The 17779-nt window shown below is 36.2% G+C and overlaps 4 protein-coding genes and 1 non-coding gene across 5 annotated transcripts; 3 read left to right on the top strand and 2 right to left on the bottom strand.

Moving 5' to 3' along the window:
• LOC120279298 (65-kDa microtubule-associated protein 1-like) lies at positions 1–5864 on the bottom strand. The gene is made up of 11 exons (XM_039286203.1): positions 5731–5864; positions 4426–4530; positions 4258–4350; positions 3976–4179; positions 3461–3718; positions 3169–3384; positions 2332–2487; positions 1942–2253; positions 1404–1491; positions 722–870; positions 1–601 (listed from the first exon to the last, which is right to left on the bottom strand). The coding sequence occupies exons 3-11, from the start codon at positions 4318–4320 to the stop codon at positions 287–289; spliced, it is 1761 nt and encodes a 586-aa protein (XP_039142137.1). The 5' UTR covers positions 4321–4350; positions 4426–4530; positions 5731–5864; the 3' UTR covers positions 1–286.
• Positions 5865–8043: 2179 nt separating this feature from the next.
• On the top strand, positions 8044–9534 carry LOC120279363 (uclacyanin 1-like). Its single transcript, XM_039286289.1, has 2 exons — positions 8044–8342; positions 9089–9534. Exons 1-2 carry the CDS (start codon positions 8174–8176, stop codon positions 9352–9354), a joined length of 435 nt encoding a protein of 144 aa, XP_039142223.1. The 5' UTR covers positions 8044–8173; the 3' UTR covers positions 9355–9534.
• Positions 9535–9595: 61 nt separating this feature from the next.
• Positions 9596–9668, top strand: TRNAF-GAA. The gene has a single exon. It is a non-coding gene; the product is annotated as a tRNA-Phe (tRNA).
• Positions 9669–9920: 252 nt separating this feature from the next.
• LOC120278877 lies at positions 9921–12472 on the bottom strand. The gene is made up of 3 exons (XM_039285625.1): positions 12109–12472; positions 11424–11616; positions 9921–10606 (listed from the first exon to the last, which is right to left on the bottom strand). The coding sequence occupies exons 1-3, from the start codon at positions 12436–12438 to the stop codon at positions 10074–10076; spliced, it is 1056 nt and encodes a 351-aa protein (XP_039141559.1). The 5' UTR covers positions 12439–12472; the 3' UTR covers positions 9921–10073.
• A 377-nt stretch (positions 12473–12849) lies between these two features.
• LOC120279466 (fumarylacetoacetase) lies at positions 12850–16980 on the top strand. Its single transcript, XM_039286397.1, has 14 exons — positions 12850–13087; positions 13165–13243; positions 13369–13427; positions 13545–13669; positions 13796–13870; positions 14815–14890; positions 15163–15262; positions 15365–15424; positions 15528–15598; positions 15743–15805; positions 15938–16002; positions 16204–16300; positions 16414–16539; positions 16740–16980. Exons 1-14 carry the CDS (start codon positions 12881–12883, stop codon positions 16800–16802), a joined length of 1266 nt encoding a protein of 421 aa, XP_039142331.1. The 5' UTR covers positions 12850–12880; the 3' UTR covers positions 16803–16980.
• Positions 16981–17779: the final 799 nt, after the last annotated feature.

Here is a 17779-nt window from a genome sequence, read left to right as displayed (position 1 = left end):
TCAATTATCAACAAAGGCCCCTGTATATTTTGCTTGTTTAGTTTTACACTATACAACCATATCACTCAAGCACTGGTCACAACCATGAATTTTACAAAAGGGGCTCCTCAAGTTCCCATTTTCTTTTTTGAGATACAAATCACTAAAAGATAATCCTAAGATTACATCAGTCACTAACACTGATGATTGTTTAGTAATCCAAGATTAAGGATTAGCAACTGCACCAATGGAATTTGCCAACATTAACTACCTAAACTTCTTATGACTCGAATACGAAATTTTTACATCATGGGGATGCAGGAATTGGATCATTGCTGGAAACATAAGATGCTGCTTCTTCCTTTGCAATGGCGACGTAGTTTATCGGAGCTGCCAGGCGGGCGCTCTCTCTCCTTCCGTCTCTAGCTGTCGATCTCCCACCATTCATGCTGTTATTGTGGGTGTTAAGTGATAACCTCCGGTTCGGTGTTCCATTTGGCACACCTCCACCGGCACGAGGTCCTACTGCTTTCTTCGGGCCAAGAGATCTTGCTGGACTTGGCTTTGAGCCAAAAATAGCTTCCTGTTCTGTTGTCAGTTGCTCATGAAACTTCTTCTGATCCTGCAATAATGCATAAAACACAATGAGTTCATTAAATGATCAGAGTGGACTTGTTTTAACATACAAGAGATTCGGTATATATCAAATTTGAACAAGATAATGAGAGTAGACTAAGATTACCCTCATTCTACGTTTTTCTTCCTCTTTGTCTCTCCTGAGAATAGTATATTCATCGAGCATGGCTAGAAGAGGAACACCATCATATGTAAATGCGAAACCGTGGTCCTCTTCCCATGTTCGGGTCTTCGCCACCAGAGTATCAACAAGCGCTAGGGAACATAAATAATATTAAGTCAGAAATTTATATTAAAAACAAATGAGGAGCCAACAATTTTGTTCAATATTATATCAAAAATGCTTGATAAGAAACCCAATGAAAGATGACAACCAGCCTTACTCTAATAATAACAGCCGAGCGAAAATTGGGACACATTTTGAGGCGTAAAAAACAGGGTGTCATGGGTTTAAGGCAATAGTAACCTTTTAATATCTAGGGCTATAATAATAAGATGTCAAGTCAGAACTGATTCTTATGCCCAGATAGGATTACAATAAACCTCTGGAGTTTTAGATAACAAAGTTAATTTAGAGAATAATAATAATTCATATTTTGAATATGCCATGCATGAATGTAAGGCAGGTGGAAACAAGACTGATAATGTGAACTCATAGGAAACCCTTGTTGATAGAAGACACAGAAGCATAAATCAGAAAGGTGGATCATTGTTCATTTTTCAAAAGTATGAAACTTCCATCTTGACAGAGATTAAAGATCATCATAGTAGTTACTACATACAATTACCTGGAATTTTATTAACTAACACACGAGCTTTCTCTGCACGCTTGAGATTTAAGTGGGCTCCTCTGCTCGAGTTATACCTGTTTTCATCCTGAACAAAAAAGACAGATTAATGCACAAATGAATGTCATTATGTCAAGTAAAGTTGTGCGTAAAAGAATACACCATGCCCAACTAAGCTGTTTGGTATATGCCAATAATAATATAACCACGCATGCCAAAACTATCAAGGGGAATAATATTCTGTCAATTCAGTGGTAGGAATTCTTTTTTATAGTTATTTTTTGAAGTTATTTTCAAAAACCCTAGATGAAAATGTGAAAAGCACATTACTTTCTGTGATCATTAGCAGAAGAGAACAAGATGCCTAGACAAGATGCCTATCAGTAAAACCAGTTTCCAAATCTGCAAGGAAAGCAATATTTTTCTGACAATAACAGCTATCAGTGTCAGAACAGGTAGACTGCTCGTGGCCACCAGTGCATATGCATGACCGACACCCCATTAAGATTAGAACTTTAAACATAAATGAGATTGTTACCCGATTGTAGTCCTCAAGCCAACTTTCTTCCTCACAAGCTGACATCCATTTCTCAACCTTCTCCAATATTTCTTTTCTGCTTAGTGCTTCCTCTTTGGCTTTTGAAATCTGATTATCCAAGTCATTTAGTAGCTCTGAAGGTTCAAAATTCCCAGACTCGATTAAAGATACAATGTTCTCCCTCGCAGCCATTGTATCTATCTCTACATGGGCACGAGCATAGATGTCTTCTAGTTCAGCTTGTTTCTTCAAAGCTATTTCCTTCATCTTGCTTCCCTTTAGTTGATCAAGCCGCTCAACTTCAATTTCGGCCTGTTATGACAAATGTGAACAATGAGTAAAACCAAAAGATTAATTCAACAATCTGCATAAGTTACATTGCTTACAAACCTGCTCAATCAAGTCAAGGGCAAGGGCTCCAGGAGTAGAGACATCATCCACTGAAGCAGAGATATTACAGGTGATATGACTAAATAAACTTTGCTCTTCCTCAGGAGTATCCATTAAATTCCAAAGGTCACATAGTTGTGAGGCTAATTCTTGAAGCTGAAAAGGTCAAGAACCGAATATCATGCTACACACATGTCGTATAGTTAATTACAGACCAGTATGATGATTTGGAACATTTGCAAATCTGTCATCTCCCACAACAAAATGTGAATTTTATTTATCCCATATTTCTGTGGCAAATGTAATGTGCTGCTCTAGTTGTATAGACAACACGTGGGAAAAGCATTACAATTTTTTCAACATCAAGATAGTGCAAGGTCATTTAAGGATACTACAGATATAGAAATAGAATTCAGCATGGCCCATTAGCTTAGTGGTTACTCGCACCCATATAGAAGAGGTAAATTAATATAACCAAAATAACCTTAAACAAATTCTTCAAACTTAAAAGGAATTTATGATCTAACACCATCAATCATTAACCAACACACAATAGGGGAAAGGCACTGAAAAGTGTGGTCTGGCATTAAGGCTACAGCCTTCTAAAAGAAGAGCATACTATGCAGTGAAAGCAATAGGACACATGGGTGCTCACGGGGCAAAATTTTCTCTTGTGAAGTAACAGAAATACATAACCAAACAGGCCACTCGTGGATCATATTGTATGATATGTTCCTAAATTCACACAGCACCAAAAACAAAAATTTTAAGTGGAGAAAAAGAGGAATCTAGGTAAACCAGAATTAAGTATCTAATCCTACAGTTAACCAAAAATACCTTCTTAAGCCTTGACTTCTCATCTTCTTTCAGTGACAAGATTGTCCTGGAAAGCATCGATAAGGTATTATCACTAATGCTCTTGGACTGGACACCAATAGAATCATCTAAACTTGGGTGAACTTCAGTTATAGTACTGAAGAAATCCATTCCCAGAACAGCACAAAGATCATGTATCACACTAACAAAGTCGAGGACGTTGTGCAGCCTTTCACTCTGCCCAAAGAGAAAATATTTCAATAGATTTATAGTTAAAATTTGAAAAACAGAAGCAATTAGTTTCACAAGCGACCTTTTCTTTATGCAATTCTTGGAGCTGAGAGTGGAACTCATCTAACTTCTTTAGTGACAAGTCATCCTCATCAACAGCAGGAGTTTCCACATGCTCACCAATTTTCAAATTTCCAGCAATTTCTCCACTAATTTTCTGAATTTGTGCCTGAACATCAGCAAATTCTTTTATCCTCTGCTCTTTCTGCTTGCATAACTGTTCCAACGCTGGTGCTATGGATGCTAATTGCTCTTTGATTGTACCAGATGACCTCTCAGGCTGTTGAACACCAATACCAAGACTTAGCTAAATTCCTTGCTCCAGAAGCTCTTTTGTACGAAATGTTCATTTAAGTTCAAAAAGGTTAGTTTACTTATTTTTTCCTTCTTGCACATTCCTACATGACTAACCAGAATTAAAAAGTATTTATGCTGCTATGCAGTTGTGGAATAATAATGTTCACACCATGAAATACACCCAAATATCACTGCCAGTTTATTTGATACGAAGTTTAAAAGGTATAGAGGATTTCTCACAATGCCTGCAACACTTTGTTCTCCAAGGGAACAAAGAAGCCTGGCAAATTCAGCTTTGGAATCAGCCAATGCCTGAAGAAGGTGTGCCCTTGACCTTGAAGCTTGATCCACTTTATTTCTATAAACATCCAAACACTCTTGCTCAAGTTGGAGCAGCATTTTATCTCGTTCATCATCACTCTCACCAACCTCATCCCAGATTATCTGAAAGAAAGTGCATCAGCTGTGATCAAACAATTTCTTTCAATTGAAAGTGGAACTCAGAACATCAAGAAGGATTACCTGCAACTGTTGAAGTAAAGAGCCACATGTTGTTTCACGAGACAATGGATCCTGTGTTCCCATGACGACAATCACTACCTCAATTGACCTGGCCTGATGAAAGAATTTACAAGTTAACACCTAGTAGTTTCTTGAGAATGATGAGAGCAAAAGAAGCTACTAGTCAACCTCAGTAAGATACAAAGTCAGTGCAGCCAAGAAGATTGATGAAGAATACACTCTCCCGAGCTGCTTTCAAACAATTTCAGGTGGTTTCACAATTTGATTAAAATACTGCAATGACCAATGAGTATCAACATTAGGATTCAACATTTGGAATGCTAGTGATGAGCGTAGTTCTGCACCAGCCAAAAACGAAAAAAAAAAATGCAAATGCAAAGATGCAACAATTCATCTTTATGAATTTTATAGTGCTTATTTCATGAGGTCTGGAAATTTTCTAAGGATTTATCCATATGCAAGTTGACTCCTGCAAAGAAACTAGCCAATGACTTCGCCATAGATTGATGACCAAATCAATTTTATGTTTTTATGTGACTAAAGCAATAATAAATGTTACAGCCTGTCATAATTTACTGAATATAAACAGATATATTTACTACAAAAACCACTTTTTCACTGGCGTCCAAGATCATTTCTTTAAAACATAAACCAGATACAGGTGACTGAAACAATAGATTTGCCCTAGATATTGAAATATACATCAACTAAACAAAGCACGTCTATTGAACCGTATGCACTGAAGAAAGAACTAGTAATAAAACAATCCTAAGAGTCTTTCTACCAAACCTTCTGATCCTGCAAGGACAAGAATGTAAGCAAGTCATCAACAGCAGATCAAAACTTTTGTGGCCTACTGAAAACCACCAAAATCCAAGAAAACATCCATAGCTTCTTTCAAATAGTACATGAACTCTAAAGCATGTAAAATCATTCAAAAAAGCAAATTTTATACTTTAAAAAACGTTGAGGAGAAGTGGAGAACAGAATTCAGCATGGCGTCCAAAGAATAACTCCCAAGAAACATTCATTTAAGCAAGTCTTAGAATCAGAACTGATGCATTGAGTTCGCAACCAAATCTCTCAATGCCAAATTCACAAAATTCAAAACTTTGGCGCTTTCACCCAAGCAAAGCAACACCCAAAGTCTCAAGAACCCATCTTTCACTAAGTCCACCCACCAATCCAAACACCAAACTCACTTCCACTCTAATTCAACATAAAATCCATCCCCGCCCAAACCCCATTCTCCAAAACCACTTGCAAAAACCCTCATTCCCCCAAGAACCCCAACCCATCAAGCCCCAAAACCCCACATTGACCACAATCATCCCCAACACACCACTCAAACCCCCACCACACCGATCTACTTCAAATCAGCATCATTCGAGCTCCATCAACAGAAAAACTTCAAGAAACCAAAAACACCAAAAACACAATGAAGACAGAGAGCAAATACAGAGCAAAGAACACCTTAGGGTTTCCTCCAAGCTCAAAACTCCTCAAGATCCTCGTGCTTAGAGAGATCTGAAGGTCTTCTCGCTTCCCCCCCTCTTTCTCTACCTCTCTCTCAAACGCACAGTGAAGCTAAGAAATGGAATACCGATAACTTACACCGCAGGAACAGGATAACATCAAACTTTCTCACTTATTCGCTAGAGAGCCAATAAAAAGTCACGGGTATTCAAATATCCATCCAATGATCATACGCCACGTGTTGTTTAAAAATACGTTAGTTAAACTACTCCGAGGATCTTCTCCCTCGGCTTCCAAATTTAGTGTTCCAGCGGTGGAAGGGCAAGTGGGCAAACGGGTTATCGGATGTTTATGCTATCGGGTTCGGATCTTGAGTCATATCCATCCGTCCATTGATGTCTCGTGATTCAAGATTTTAAGTCATGCGATAATGTGAATTTTATATTTAAGTTTTTTTTCCTTTTTTTTTTAATGTATTTATATTTAATAATTTCTCGACGGTGAATTTATAGTTTTATGTTTTATAAGGCTGACGTTTTCCAATGGGCCTTAGACAGGGCCTGTGCGTTCCCGGGCCCGTACGGCCCAACAACCCCGGAGTTGGCTCAGTTGGCCCAGCACACCTCAGGGACCAGTTTAAATTTAATTATTTTTATTTAAAAATAAAAATAAAAAAATTCTAAATAATTGCCAAAAAAATAAAATTTTAAATAAATAAAAATTGAGAGCATTTAGAAAATCGTTATAAAACAAAGGAGAATCTATTATATATATATATATATATATGAAGATTTGGTCGACTACGAAACAAAATAGTAGAGAAAGCATGGGGTGGGTGTTGTTGGTTTATATAATTTTATGTGGAGGGAGGGGTGCAAATTAGTTTTAACGGCTGAAATTAAAAAAATTATTGTTGTTATAATTATTGGGCAGTTGTCAATAAAAATATTGTGTATTTCATTTTTATTATTTTTAAAACTATTCATAAGATTATTATGTATCACATTATACTGTTCACACACCGTTCAATCATTGTTTGATGTATTGTTTATTTTTGCAGATAATCTGTAGCCGTTGAATTAATTCAACGGTTGCTAAAAAGAATGTTCATAGAAAACATTTCTACAAATGTTTTTTTAGTGAAACTGATTTTCTATCTATATATATATATATATATATCAAGAGTGTGCGTAGGAGAAAAGAGGGGCCAAGTGCTTGTGCTAGACCTGCTAGAGGTGGGAGTAGGCGAGTAGCCTTTAGAGAGTGACAAAAGAGGATTTATCAGCTATTTTATTTTAGATTACAAGCAAACATCAAAGTTATCTCATCAATGTTTTTTAAGCAAAAGTTAATTAAACTTAATAAAACACTTATTATTATTAAAAATATAGTTTTTAATATTATAAATTAAATTTTAATTACCATTGATTAAACATAAGTTTTCTTTTCATTCAATTATTTTCAAACTTATTTGGATTGATTTGTGTACAAAAAATATTTTTAGTTGGGTAGAAAAAAGTTTTTCTATTGGTTTTTTCTAAGTAAAAGTTTTAATATTTACATATGAAATCCCAAATTACTTCTTTAGGAAGAAATTGCATGGTTTTTCATTCCTATGGGGGATATTTTCACTGAGAAAGTTAAATAAGAAATTTGTGTTTGCATACTCAAATTATATATATATATATATATATATATATATATATATATATATATATATTAATTCATACTTAACACTAATCCAAAGAAGACTTTAATCTCACACATTTATTCTCACACCAAACATGAGTTACATCATTATTCTTATCACTTAAAACTTTTACATTTTCTTTGACAAGTGAGGTTTTACCTTTCGGTGTGTTGTTTTCCTTAAAATTTACTAAATGTTTTTTTTTAAATTTTTTTATTGTGGTCCTTCAAGTCATTGTCTTTCACCAACAAAAGCTAAGATCAATATTTAATTAAAATTTAATTTATTTTTCACTTCATTAAAAAAAAAAAAACTTTTACACAAAACAACAGCCAGATCCGGTACCCTCTCTCTTTCTCTTTCCCTTCAATGTTTATATCATGGTCTAGGACAAACAAGAAGAAACCCTAAATCCAACGGCTAAGAACCACTTGATAAAACCCTAAACCAAAGTATATATATACCCTACTCAAGCCCAACCAATAATTATCTGCCACATCAGCATTGGATCCTGTTTAAGGACTTCTGACACACTAAAATGGCCACACCATACAATATATTCCTTACTTCCTTATATCCACTTAAGTTACTTAACCATCACCACCTTCCTTTCCCACCAAACAGCTCCATCTTCTTCTTCTCTTCATACTAATAATAATAATATATATATATAATTTATAATAATAATAAGAAGTAGAAGAAGAAGAGTTGTTGTTGTTGTTGTTGTTGTTGTTGTGAGAGTAAGTAAGAATGGGTAGTTTTGTTAGGGTTTCAGAGAGTGTTGTTGTTTTTATAGTTTTGGTGATGATGAGATGTGAAGGGATGAATCATGTTGTTGGTGGAGATCAAGGATGGGATGCAGCTTCAGACATTGCTTCTTGGTCTATCAACAAGATCTTCACTGTTGGAGATAATATTTGTGAGTTTTCTTTTTCTTATTCTTTTATATATATATATATATATATATATTTTATCAAATTTGACGCCTGTCAAACTGCGTGTTAGAGACATGCACAGCTTTGGAACTAAACTCAATGAACACTTAGTTTGTTTTTCCACGCATGTTGAGAACATGGATAGACTCGAAGCATGCTCAACAAACACCTATGCCTATCTTCGTGTATTTTGACGTTTTATTTTAGATTATCTTTAAATCGAATATTTTACCACACTCGATAGTACTGGTATCAATAACCAATATCAGTGTTACAGGACTAGGCGGTTGTTGATTTATTTATTTATTTATTTATTTATTACTATGTTATTTTCAAGATGTTTATTGATTTAATCACCATAAAATCACAACAAATAAACCAATAGTTATATTTTCAATCTCTGTTTATGTTTATGCGTGTCAAAATATAGTTAATAATTATCAACTTGGTTGATTCAAGTGGGAAAACTTTATATATAATATAATATCACATTACTTGATTTTTTCGTTGGTATTCTATTTTTATTAATAGTTTCATCTCCATAAACATGAGCCAAGATGCTGTTATTAGGGAGCTTTATATATATAATTTTTTTATGTGTATTACTTTGAGGTGTTTTTAATTAAATATGATTTTACAATAGTATATGAGTCTTTAAATTTATTGAGATTACTATGACTAATTATGATCATCTAGATTAAAAACTATATATGAAAATATATGTTTGAAGGGTTTACATACTCTGCGGCACGTGAAGGAGTATTAGAGGTAAGGAGCAAAGATGAGTTTGAGTCATGTGATGTTTCCAATCCGATCAAGATGTTCACCGGCGGCCTCGACACGGTGGCGCTCGATGGTGTTGGCTCTCGATATTTTGTCAGCGGAAGGCCGGAGGATTGTCACAATGGGCTCAAGTTACATGTCCAAGTATTGCCAGTATCGAGCGAGACTAATCATTTGACTAATGTTATAGATGTTGTGGCTGATGGACCCTGAACCATCTGGCTCGGCATCACTGATAATGTTCATGTACTCTTCTCTTATGTTAATTGGTTTAGTTGTAATTTGTTTTGTAGAATTTTAGAGAACTCGATTAAATGTTATTGTTGTTAGTTTTGTATTGGAATCATGTTTTCTTTTTTTTTTTAATTTCCAAGTTTATCAATGTTGTTTCCATTTATTTTGTCTGAATATGATGTAGGTAGTAACTATATAATCAATAAATGAAAAACGCAATGCGGGGATAGCTCAGTTGGGAGAGCGTCAGACTGAAGATCTGAAGGTCGCGTGTTCGATCCACGCTCACCGCACAATGTCAAACTTTTTTTTTATGGATATATATAACATTTTTTTGCTAATTTTGCACTACAGTCCCCGTGTTATTTTTATAGAAAACCCCTCCAATGTTTTAAAATATCAATAAAGGACGCAACACTTAATTTGCAATAACAACATTCTGTGTAGTCTAAAATGACAGATAACATCTTCAAATATATATAAAAAAAAATATACATTAAACATGAACTGAACAACAATTTACAGCCCAGAAAGGGAAAAACATGCAAGGCCTTCCCTGTATTTTACATTGAGATTATAACTGAATTAACCTACAAAAAGTTTAACCATGCACATGTCATTGATCAGTATTTTAGTCTAAGGTTAAGCACTTTTGATCAGCATTGCTAATTAGAACGGTCAATCTTCTATTTTCCTATCTAGGCAGGGTCTGGATTTTCAGCTCTTCTCTTCGAAGAGGTCCGACTATGACCAGGGGCTGGCGGAGATGCCTTTGGTGCGCCAACAAACCTCCTAACACGGCCGTACTTTGGTACAAACGGTTTGCCACTATTCATGGTCAGGCATTTCGGGCAGTACCACTCATCTTGAGAAAATTCTGCGTTATCAGATGGCGGGAGACACTTCATGTGTGTTCCTCTCTCGCAAGCATCACAGACTAGTAAGCTTTCCACATCATTGATTGTAGTTTTGCAAATCTGGCAGTTCAATGATTTGTCAATGTAATCAGTTGATGGAGGAGTCCAGTTAGTTTCATCAGTAACGGCATTCTGAAAAAGTAAATTTCCCGGAGGTGGTGTTTGTGTAAAAGAGACTCCATGAGCAACTTCATTCTTAATTGGATCGAAAGCAGGCAAATGTTTTGCCAGGATCAAGCACACTACTTCAGCAGCTGTTAGTTCTGCTGCAGGAACTGCAGCTTGCTTCAGTATGGAACCAGGAGTTGTTATTTCTGTATGAAAAGTAAATCAAAGGATTAATATTCAGACAATTTATGTTGATAGAGATGTGCTGCTCTGGCAACAATAAGTGAAAGCGGTACAAACAAAAATAACAATGGTTGAAAAGAAAACAATAATTTCTTCAGCAATATTGCCATAAGATATTATTATCAGTAAATGCGGGGCTTTCTTGTGATAAAGCTATTCCAAGTTTCCATAAAGCATCAAACAGGTATATAGAGTCGGATAAGCAAGAAAGACTGTTTGACATTTTAATCATTACATCCTATTTGCCAACACAATGATAGTGATTCAATAACATGACCCGAAAAAGGGGAAATTCTAGCCTAGATCGCCCAGATCTGTCGCATTGCACCACTCAATGGCAATAAACTTTAAGATAAATGATTTGGACACATCTTTACTGCCATGTGTTGCTTAATCTAGGGGTTTCATGCAATGCACTGTGCGTATGCAAGACTTACCCCACAAAAAATTAGTATTTGTGATGTCAACACATCCTAGAGTCGGATTCTCACCATACTAAATATAACTTCCATAACAATTGGGACAGCGAATCATACCTTGTGAAGAGAACAAAGATCTCCTCATATTAGTATCGCTCTCGTAAAATCATAAGTAATGTAAATGCCAATTATGTACAAAGATTTCAGTCAGTAACATTCTTTGAGAAGTGTTTCAAAGATATTTTTTAATCATCAATAACCAATAACAAAAGACTATTACCCTATACTCTGTTGCTGCTTTGCTAGATCAAGATAATGCTGAGACACAAGGAATCCAAAAAAAGACCATGAATAATTTTACCTTGAACTTTCTTTGCTGTAACAGATGCCTCCAAAGCCAGTAAATCTGTAGCCATAGCTGCTTCTTTTTCATTAACTTGAGGTTGGTTAACCAAAGAGGCTGGAGAAGCTGCAGGAAAAACACTATCACTGACTGGAAGAAATATGGAAGAATGTGCAACAGGGTGGGCAGCAAGATCTTTGGACTCTTCCATCTATAAGAAAGGGGAAGAATATGAAAATGAATAAAAAGAGAACAACACCACAATACCGAATGAAAAATCAAAATTGCTAACATAGTCCATGCAGGAACATACTAACACAGACATCAAGCATGTTATCCACTACACAAACAAATGTTTATGAGCAAAATAAAATTCATGAACTGAAGAAAACTAACAATGAAACTATGCTGAAATCCCACAGCAACAATTTTGAGCAGGTAACACAGTTAAATACATTGATCATGTACGTACTTGGTATGCTATTGAGGTTAAAAATCAAGTAATTTGCACAAAAATAAGCTAATAAAACTAACAAAAGAATTATTCGCAGCCACATCGAGACCTAGAAATAAAGAACAGCATTTGGTTCAAAATGCACAACAAGTCACTTGATTTCAAACAAATGCAAGCCCATCCAAACTTTATATATCAATATAGGAAAAAAAAAATTCAAAAAAGAGCATAGATTGAGAGCCATTAGACCTTTCTCTTAGAAACCAAAAACTTCTCGGCAATGGACATCCTCTGAGGTCTAGACCGCAGAGACCGATCATTGGAGCTATTGAGACCGAGATCCTTCACCAACGCCATAACCGTATCCTTTGGGAAGAGATCCTTCGGCCTCTCGGCGGCGCACAACGATACCAGCCTCGCCTTCGCCTCAGCGACCAGAGAACACTCCACAGGAGAAGGTTCACGGCTTGCCCTCACAGTCCCGATGGTGGAAAGCACCATCACAATCTCCGCAAGCCTCTTCAGTTCCCCTCCGCCGGCGCCACCGGCTCGCTTCCCCGGAGGGGGTGCCGTCGCCATTAACGCCGGCGAGGAGTTCGCCTCTGGATTGAGATGCAAGCGGATCGGATCTGATTTTAGCCAAGCTTTGCAGGATCCGTTTGATAACGGGTCGGGTTTCTGATCCGAATCTTCAAGAATCCGATAAGAGCCCATTCACCTTATTCACCGTTCGTTTTCCATAACAACCAATGTACGAATCTTGAAGCATGATGAACGGTCAAAAAGCGTTTCTCCGTTTCTTCTCACCCACCCCATTAACGGCGTCATACTTTATCCTATGACACCTACGTGGCATCATGGTATTGGAGGGTTTTGAAGAATCACAAGATTGATGAGCCGATAAAATATGGCCACGTATCAGATGTAGGTTAGTTAATGTATTCCTTCGATGGAGTTTGGTGCATTTATAACTCGGTTTTCTCGTAGCTGAGAGCGTCAAGGCAAAAGATAGTGTCAAAAGATGGGTCTCAAATCGTTCGTTGATGTGCCTCGGGATTCGCACTTCCCTCTGGAGAACCTCCCCTTCGGCGTCTTCCGCCCCGCCGGCGGCGAGCCGGCGAGGCCCGGCGTCGCCATCGGTGACTATGTGCTTGATCTCGCTGCCATTGCTTCCGCTGGCCTCTTTGACGGTCCCGTCCTTGGGAATCACTCCCAGTGTTTCCTCGAGGTCTACAATCTAGTGCTCTGATTGTTTGGATTTTTGGTTTTTTTTTTGGCTCATGAGTTCAGGGTTTTGATTTTCAGTCTTCTCTGAACTTGTTCCTCGGAATGGGCCGTCCGGCTTGGAAAGAAGCTCGCTTGACAATCCAGAGATTGTTATCAGGTTTCTTTGTTTCGATTTTGTGTTGATTTGATTTGATTGAAGTTCAATTCTACTGCTCTTAGTGTTTCTGGCGATGTTTTGGGTTTTGTTATGATTTGGTAATTCTTCTCTCTGTCTGTGTGTAGCTGATGAACCAACACTGCGTGACAATGCGAGCTTGAGAAAGAAGGCCCTTTTGCCAATGGTGACAGTTTAAAAAGAAAAAGAAAATTTTTTTGGTTGTTTTTGTTGAATTGTAGAAAGAATTTGATATTTTTATGTGGCTTGATTAAGTGCTGATGATAGAGTTGAACATGCACAGAGTGAAGTTGAGATGCTTCTACCTGTTGTGATTGGAGACTACACAGATTTCTTTTCATCTTACTATCATGCAAAGAACTGCGGGACCATGTTTCGGGGTCCTGAAAATGCCGTTTCTCAAAATTGGTATGTGATTGTTGTTTATATGTGGATTGGCGAATTTTGTAATCCAGAGCTCGGATTTTGATTAGCAGCGAGGTTGCATTTTGTTATGTATCATTTCAAATTGTTGAAGTTGACCGCAATTTTTAGGTATCACCTTCCTATTGCTTATCATGGAAGAGCATCCTCAGTTGTTATCTCTGGAACAGATGTTATACGGCCTAGGTGAGCAATTTCTTAATGAATCCTGCAATATGGGATGCAAAAGTTTATGACTTATTGATGCTTGTGGACGTTAACTTTTACTTCATTGGGACTACCAGTCTGCGTGATAATGCATCATTTGTTATTGCTGAATGGAGATGTTTGTTTGTCTTTGATGACATGGATTTTTGATTGTCAAGATATGCGTAATTACTTAATCCTTTTGCTGATTCTAAGTTTCTGATACTTCTCCCAACTTTTGACAGCTATTGTTTGTCTCTGGCCAACCCTTTGTTTCTGTTATTGTTAATCCTGTGGTTCTCGGCATTCTTTCTTGCCTTTGCTGTTCTTTATTGCCTGTATTGAATTTTTCCATATTAAATTTAATTATATTATGACAGAGTGCCATATCATAAAACAAAAGTTTGCCTATCCATATGGAAAGACACACTGAAATGAGAGTATTATGATTTCGACCAAAAAAAAAAAATTGTTATTATGAGGATACAATGTTAAAACAGCTCAATATTAGGAAGCCTGGAAGAGATATGGAATGATGATTTGCATCCTGCCTTATCATTATCCACATTCAGCTTGGTTCTTTTTCCCATTTTTAAACTGCCAGCGGATTTGAAGCTAGTGCAGGTGTTGAAATTCAGTCTTGTTTACTGGATAAGCTCAACCTTGCACCTCAGAAATTCCAGAGATGTTTTGCTAGCTGGAGTATATGTGCACACCCTGTGTTATTTATTGCTTACCGTATGAATTTGTTAGAATTTGCGTGGTTGCCAGTTATTATCACTACACCACCTTGATAGTTGTGCTAGTGATAGATCTTCATTGTTCTGATTGTCTGTCACCATTTTTTACAAGTTCTTCACTGCATTTCACATTCATTATTTTAAAATTTAAAGGGTAAAACATGCTACAAGCATGAGTTATTGAAGGTGCATTTTCTTGGTCAGAGGTCAAGGTCATCCAGTGGGCAATTCTCCTCCTTATTTCGGGCCTTCGCAGAAGATGGATTTTGAACTGGAAATGGTCAGTTGTAAGTCAGTTGTAAATAATTTGTGATTGGATCACTCATTTATTCCTTAAATTATGCGGGGCATGGTAGACCAGATCGATTTATCAGTTGTTGATTAATCTGCTAGTCTTAATTTTAGTTTAATTTTTTTCACATGGATTTGTATTCCAAGGCATGTGTGCAGATTATTGATCCCTTTATAGTCTTCAACATCTACATATTATTTCTAGATTCCTGAAGGAAGTAGTTGGTTGTCTCTTAATTTGGATCATAATGGTGCTTTCAGGCTGCTATAGTTGGCCCAGGAAATGAGTTAGGACGACCTGTAGGTGTTGATGAGGCAGCAGATCGGATATTCGGACTTGTTTTAATGAATGATTGGAGTGGTACTCATGGCTTAGTTTTCTATATTCCAAACTTCCAGTTGCTATCTGCTTAACTATTTTATTTATTTTATATGATTCCTGCTAATTTGGCTCATTTTCCAGCCAGGGATATCCAAGCATGGGAATATGTACCGCTAGGACCTTTTCTTGGAAAAAGCTTTGGTAAGCGCTCTCTGGCCATTGTTGTGAGCTCATAGCACAGTATTTTTCTCATACTAATCATCCTAAACTGTAAGAAATTATGGTCTATTTTTGATGTTCTCAGCCACAACAATATCCCCTTGGATTGTGACTCTTGATGCCCTGGAGCCTTTTGTTTGTCCAGCTCCAAAGCAGGTGACTAGACCTTTTTGAATTTGATTCTTCAGTAGTTGTGTTTTGCTCGCATTTAATCTACACCATAATTATTGACACTTTTGTTAAATAACTAGTCAGTTTTGTATGTAAATTTTGTTAAGTTGAATTTGCTGTGAACTGCAGGATCCTCCTCCTTTGCCATACTTAGCTGAGAGTAAGCATACAAACTACGACATTCATCTTGAGGTACATAACATACATTATATGTTGTCATTTTTAACATTATCTTCTGTAGTTCTTTAGTCTCTGATTCATCACCTAATGACGTGTCATCACTCCATAGTCCATGTACTGAACATTCTAGCTTCTTGGTTCAAGGTTTGTATCAAGCCCGCTGGACATGAACATCCATCAATTGTCACTAAGAGCAACTTCAAGCATCTGTAAGAGTTTGATAACCTTTGCATTCTTCATTATCGTGCATTGAGTTATTCTTTTCAAGCATCACACATCATTGTGAAATGAATTATCCTGTGCACCTACTTATTTTCATAATTGCTTTGTTTGTTGGTTTTATGATTATTATCTTTATAGTGATTGGTTTTATTGTACATGAATAACTGTATTTTTATTATGCTGTCCAGATATTGGACAATTTCGCAACAACTTGCACATCATACCATAAATGGATGCAATTTGAGGCCCGGTGATATGCTGGGCACTGGGACCATCAGTGGACCTGTAAGAAAGATTCAAATTTCCGGATATTGATTTATCTCTTGCTCCCATATGTACTTCCGAGTATTTTTATTGCCTCGTTTCATTAAAATCTTTTTATGTGACCATCAAATCAGGATCCCGACTCTCTTGGATGCCTGCTTGAGTTGACATGGAATGCGCAAAATCAACTTACCTTGAATGGAACTACTCGGAAATATTTAGAAGATGGAGATGAGGTCACCTTTACTGGATACTGCAAGGTAATTTTCATCAGAATCTCTTCAAATGTTGTCATGCTGAAATGAAAGACAACAATATTTGCGCATGCCTACAGCTAACTTTAATCCTACCTGTTCTCAATATTGATTGCATAATTGTGAAACATTGGTGGTTGAAAGTATGCATCTGTGAAACCATACTGTTCTAGTGCTCGAAAGCTGATGCTTCATAATTATTGCAGGGAAATGACTACAATGTAGGATTCGGAACATGCACTGGCAAGCTCCTTCCTTCAATTCCTTAAGATCGATCACTTCAAGATCAAAATGCGCAGAGTTTCGATTCTTGAACTTTGTATCTGATAATAAACGGTGTATACGGGAAACTCGTTGTAGCTTTTTAAGTATTATGCTTTAAATACTGTTTATTGTACTTAAATCTTTGGGACATCAGGCAAATAAATTTATGGCTTGCTTTGTACATGTTGGCTCTTAACAATGTTTCCAGTAATTGTTGGTGAATGGGTTGATGTTTTTGGTATTTTTGCATACTGAATATATATATATATATATTTATTTTTTGATAAAGTCGATAAGCAACAAAGCGAAAGACAAATACGGGTAAAGATGTGTATTAGCCATGGTGGCTAAATTGACTTTTTAAATATAAATCTTCTCGTCATGTAATTTCTTGAAAGAGAGAATGAGAGATATTCTTCACAAAGAATGTAAATTGTAATAAGAGATTCTAACTCAAGATCTTTCAATCATAAGTATGGGGTTTGGCTAATTTACGATTTTTTATTTAATATAGATTGAAATTCAGTTTTATGTTTGATTGGAATCATCCAATTGGGATATAAGCATTATATGTATATATATATATATATATATATATATGTGGAAGAATATATGAATTGAATTTTTTATTATTTATAATTTGTTAATCATATACATCATTATAAATTGTCAATATCTTGTAATTTTCAATTAAAAATCCTTGAATTTTTCATTAAAACCAATTATGTATTTAATATCTAATAATATATACCACAAAAGTTATATATAAAAAAATTGCTCAAAAAAATGATAAATAAAATAAAATTAAAAAAATAATGAAGTATATTTATAAAAGGTCAGGGTCAAGAAGTAAAAAACCCACTCAATCAAACCCATTCATCAAAATATTTAGCAGTGAGGGGGTTTAAGAAATTTTCAAACTTTTTGGGGGGTTAAAAATAAAAAAACCAAATCAATAAAACGTTTCCCGGCCCCGTTTCCC

This window comes from Dioscorea cayenensis, chromosome 16 (assembly GCF_009730915.1).
Source record: "Dioscorea cayenensis subsp. rotundata cultivar TDr96_F1 chromosome 16, TDr96_F1_v2_PseudoChromosome.rev07_lg8_w22 25.fasta, whole genome shotgun sequence".
In the NCBI taxonomy this organism is placed as follows: Eukaryota; Viridiplantae; Streptophyta; class Magnoliopsida; order Dioscoreales; family Dioscoreaceae; genus Dioscorea; species Dioscorea cayenensis.
Note: the sequence above shows the minus strand (reverse complement) of the source record. Positions and strands in the feature narration are given on the sequence as shown.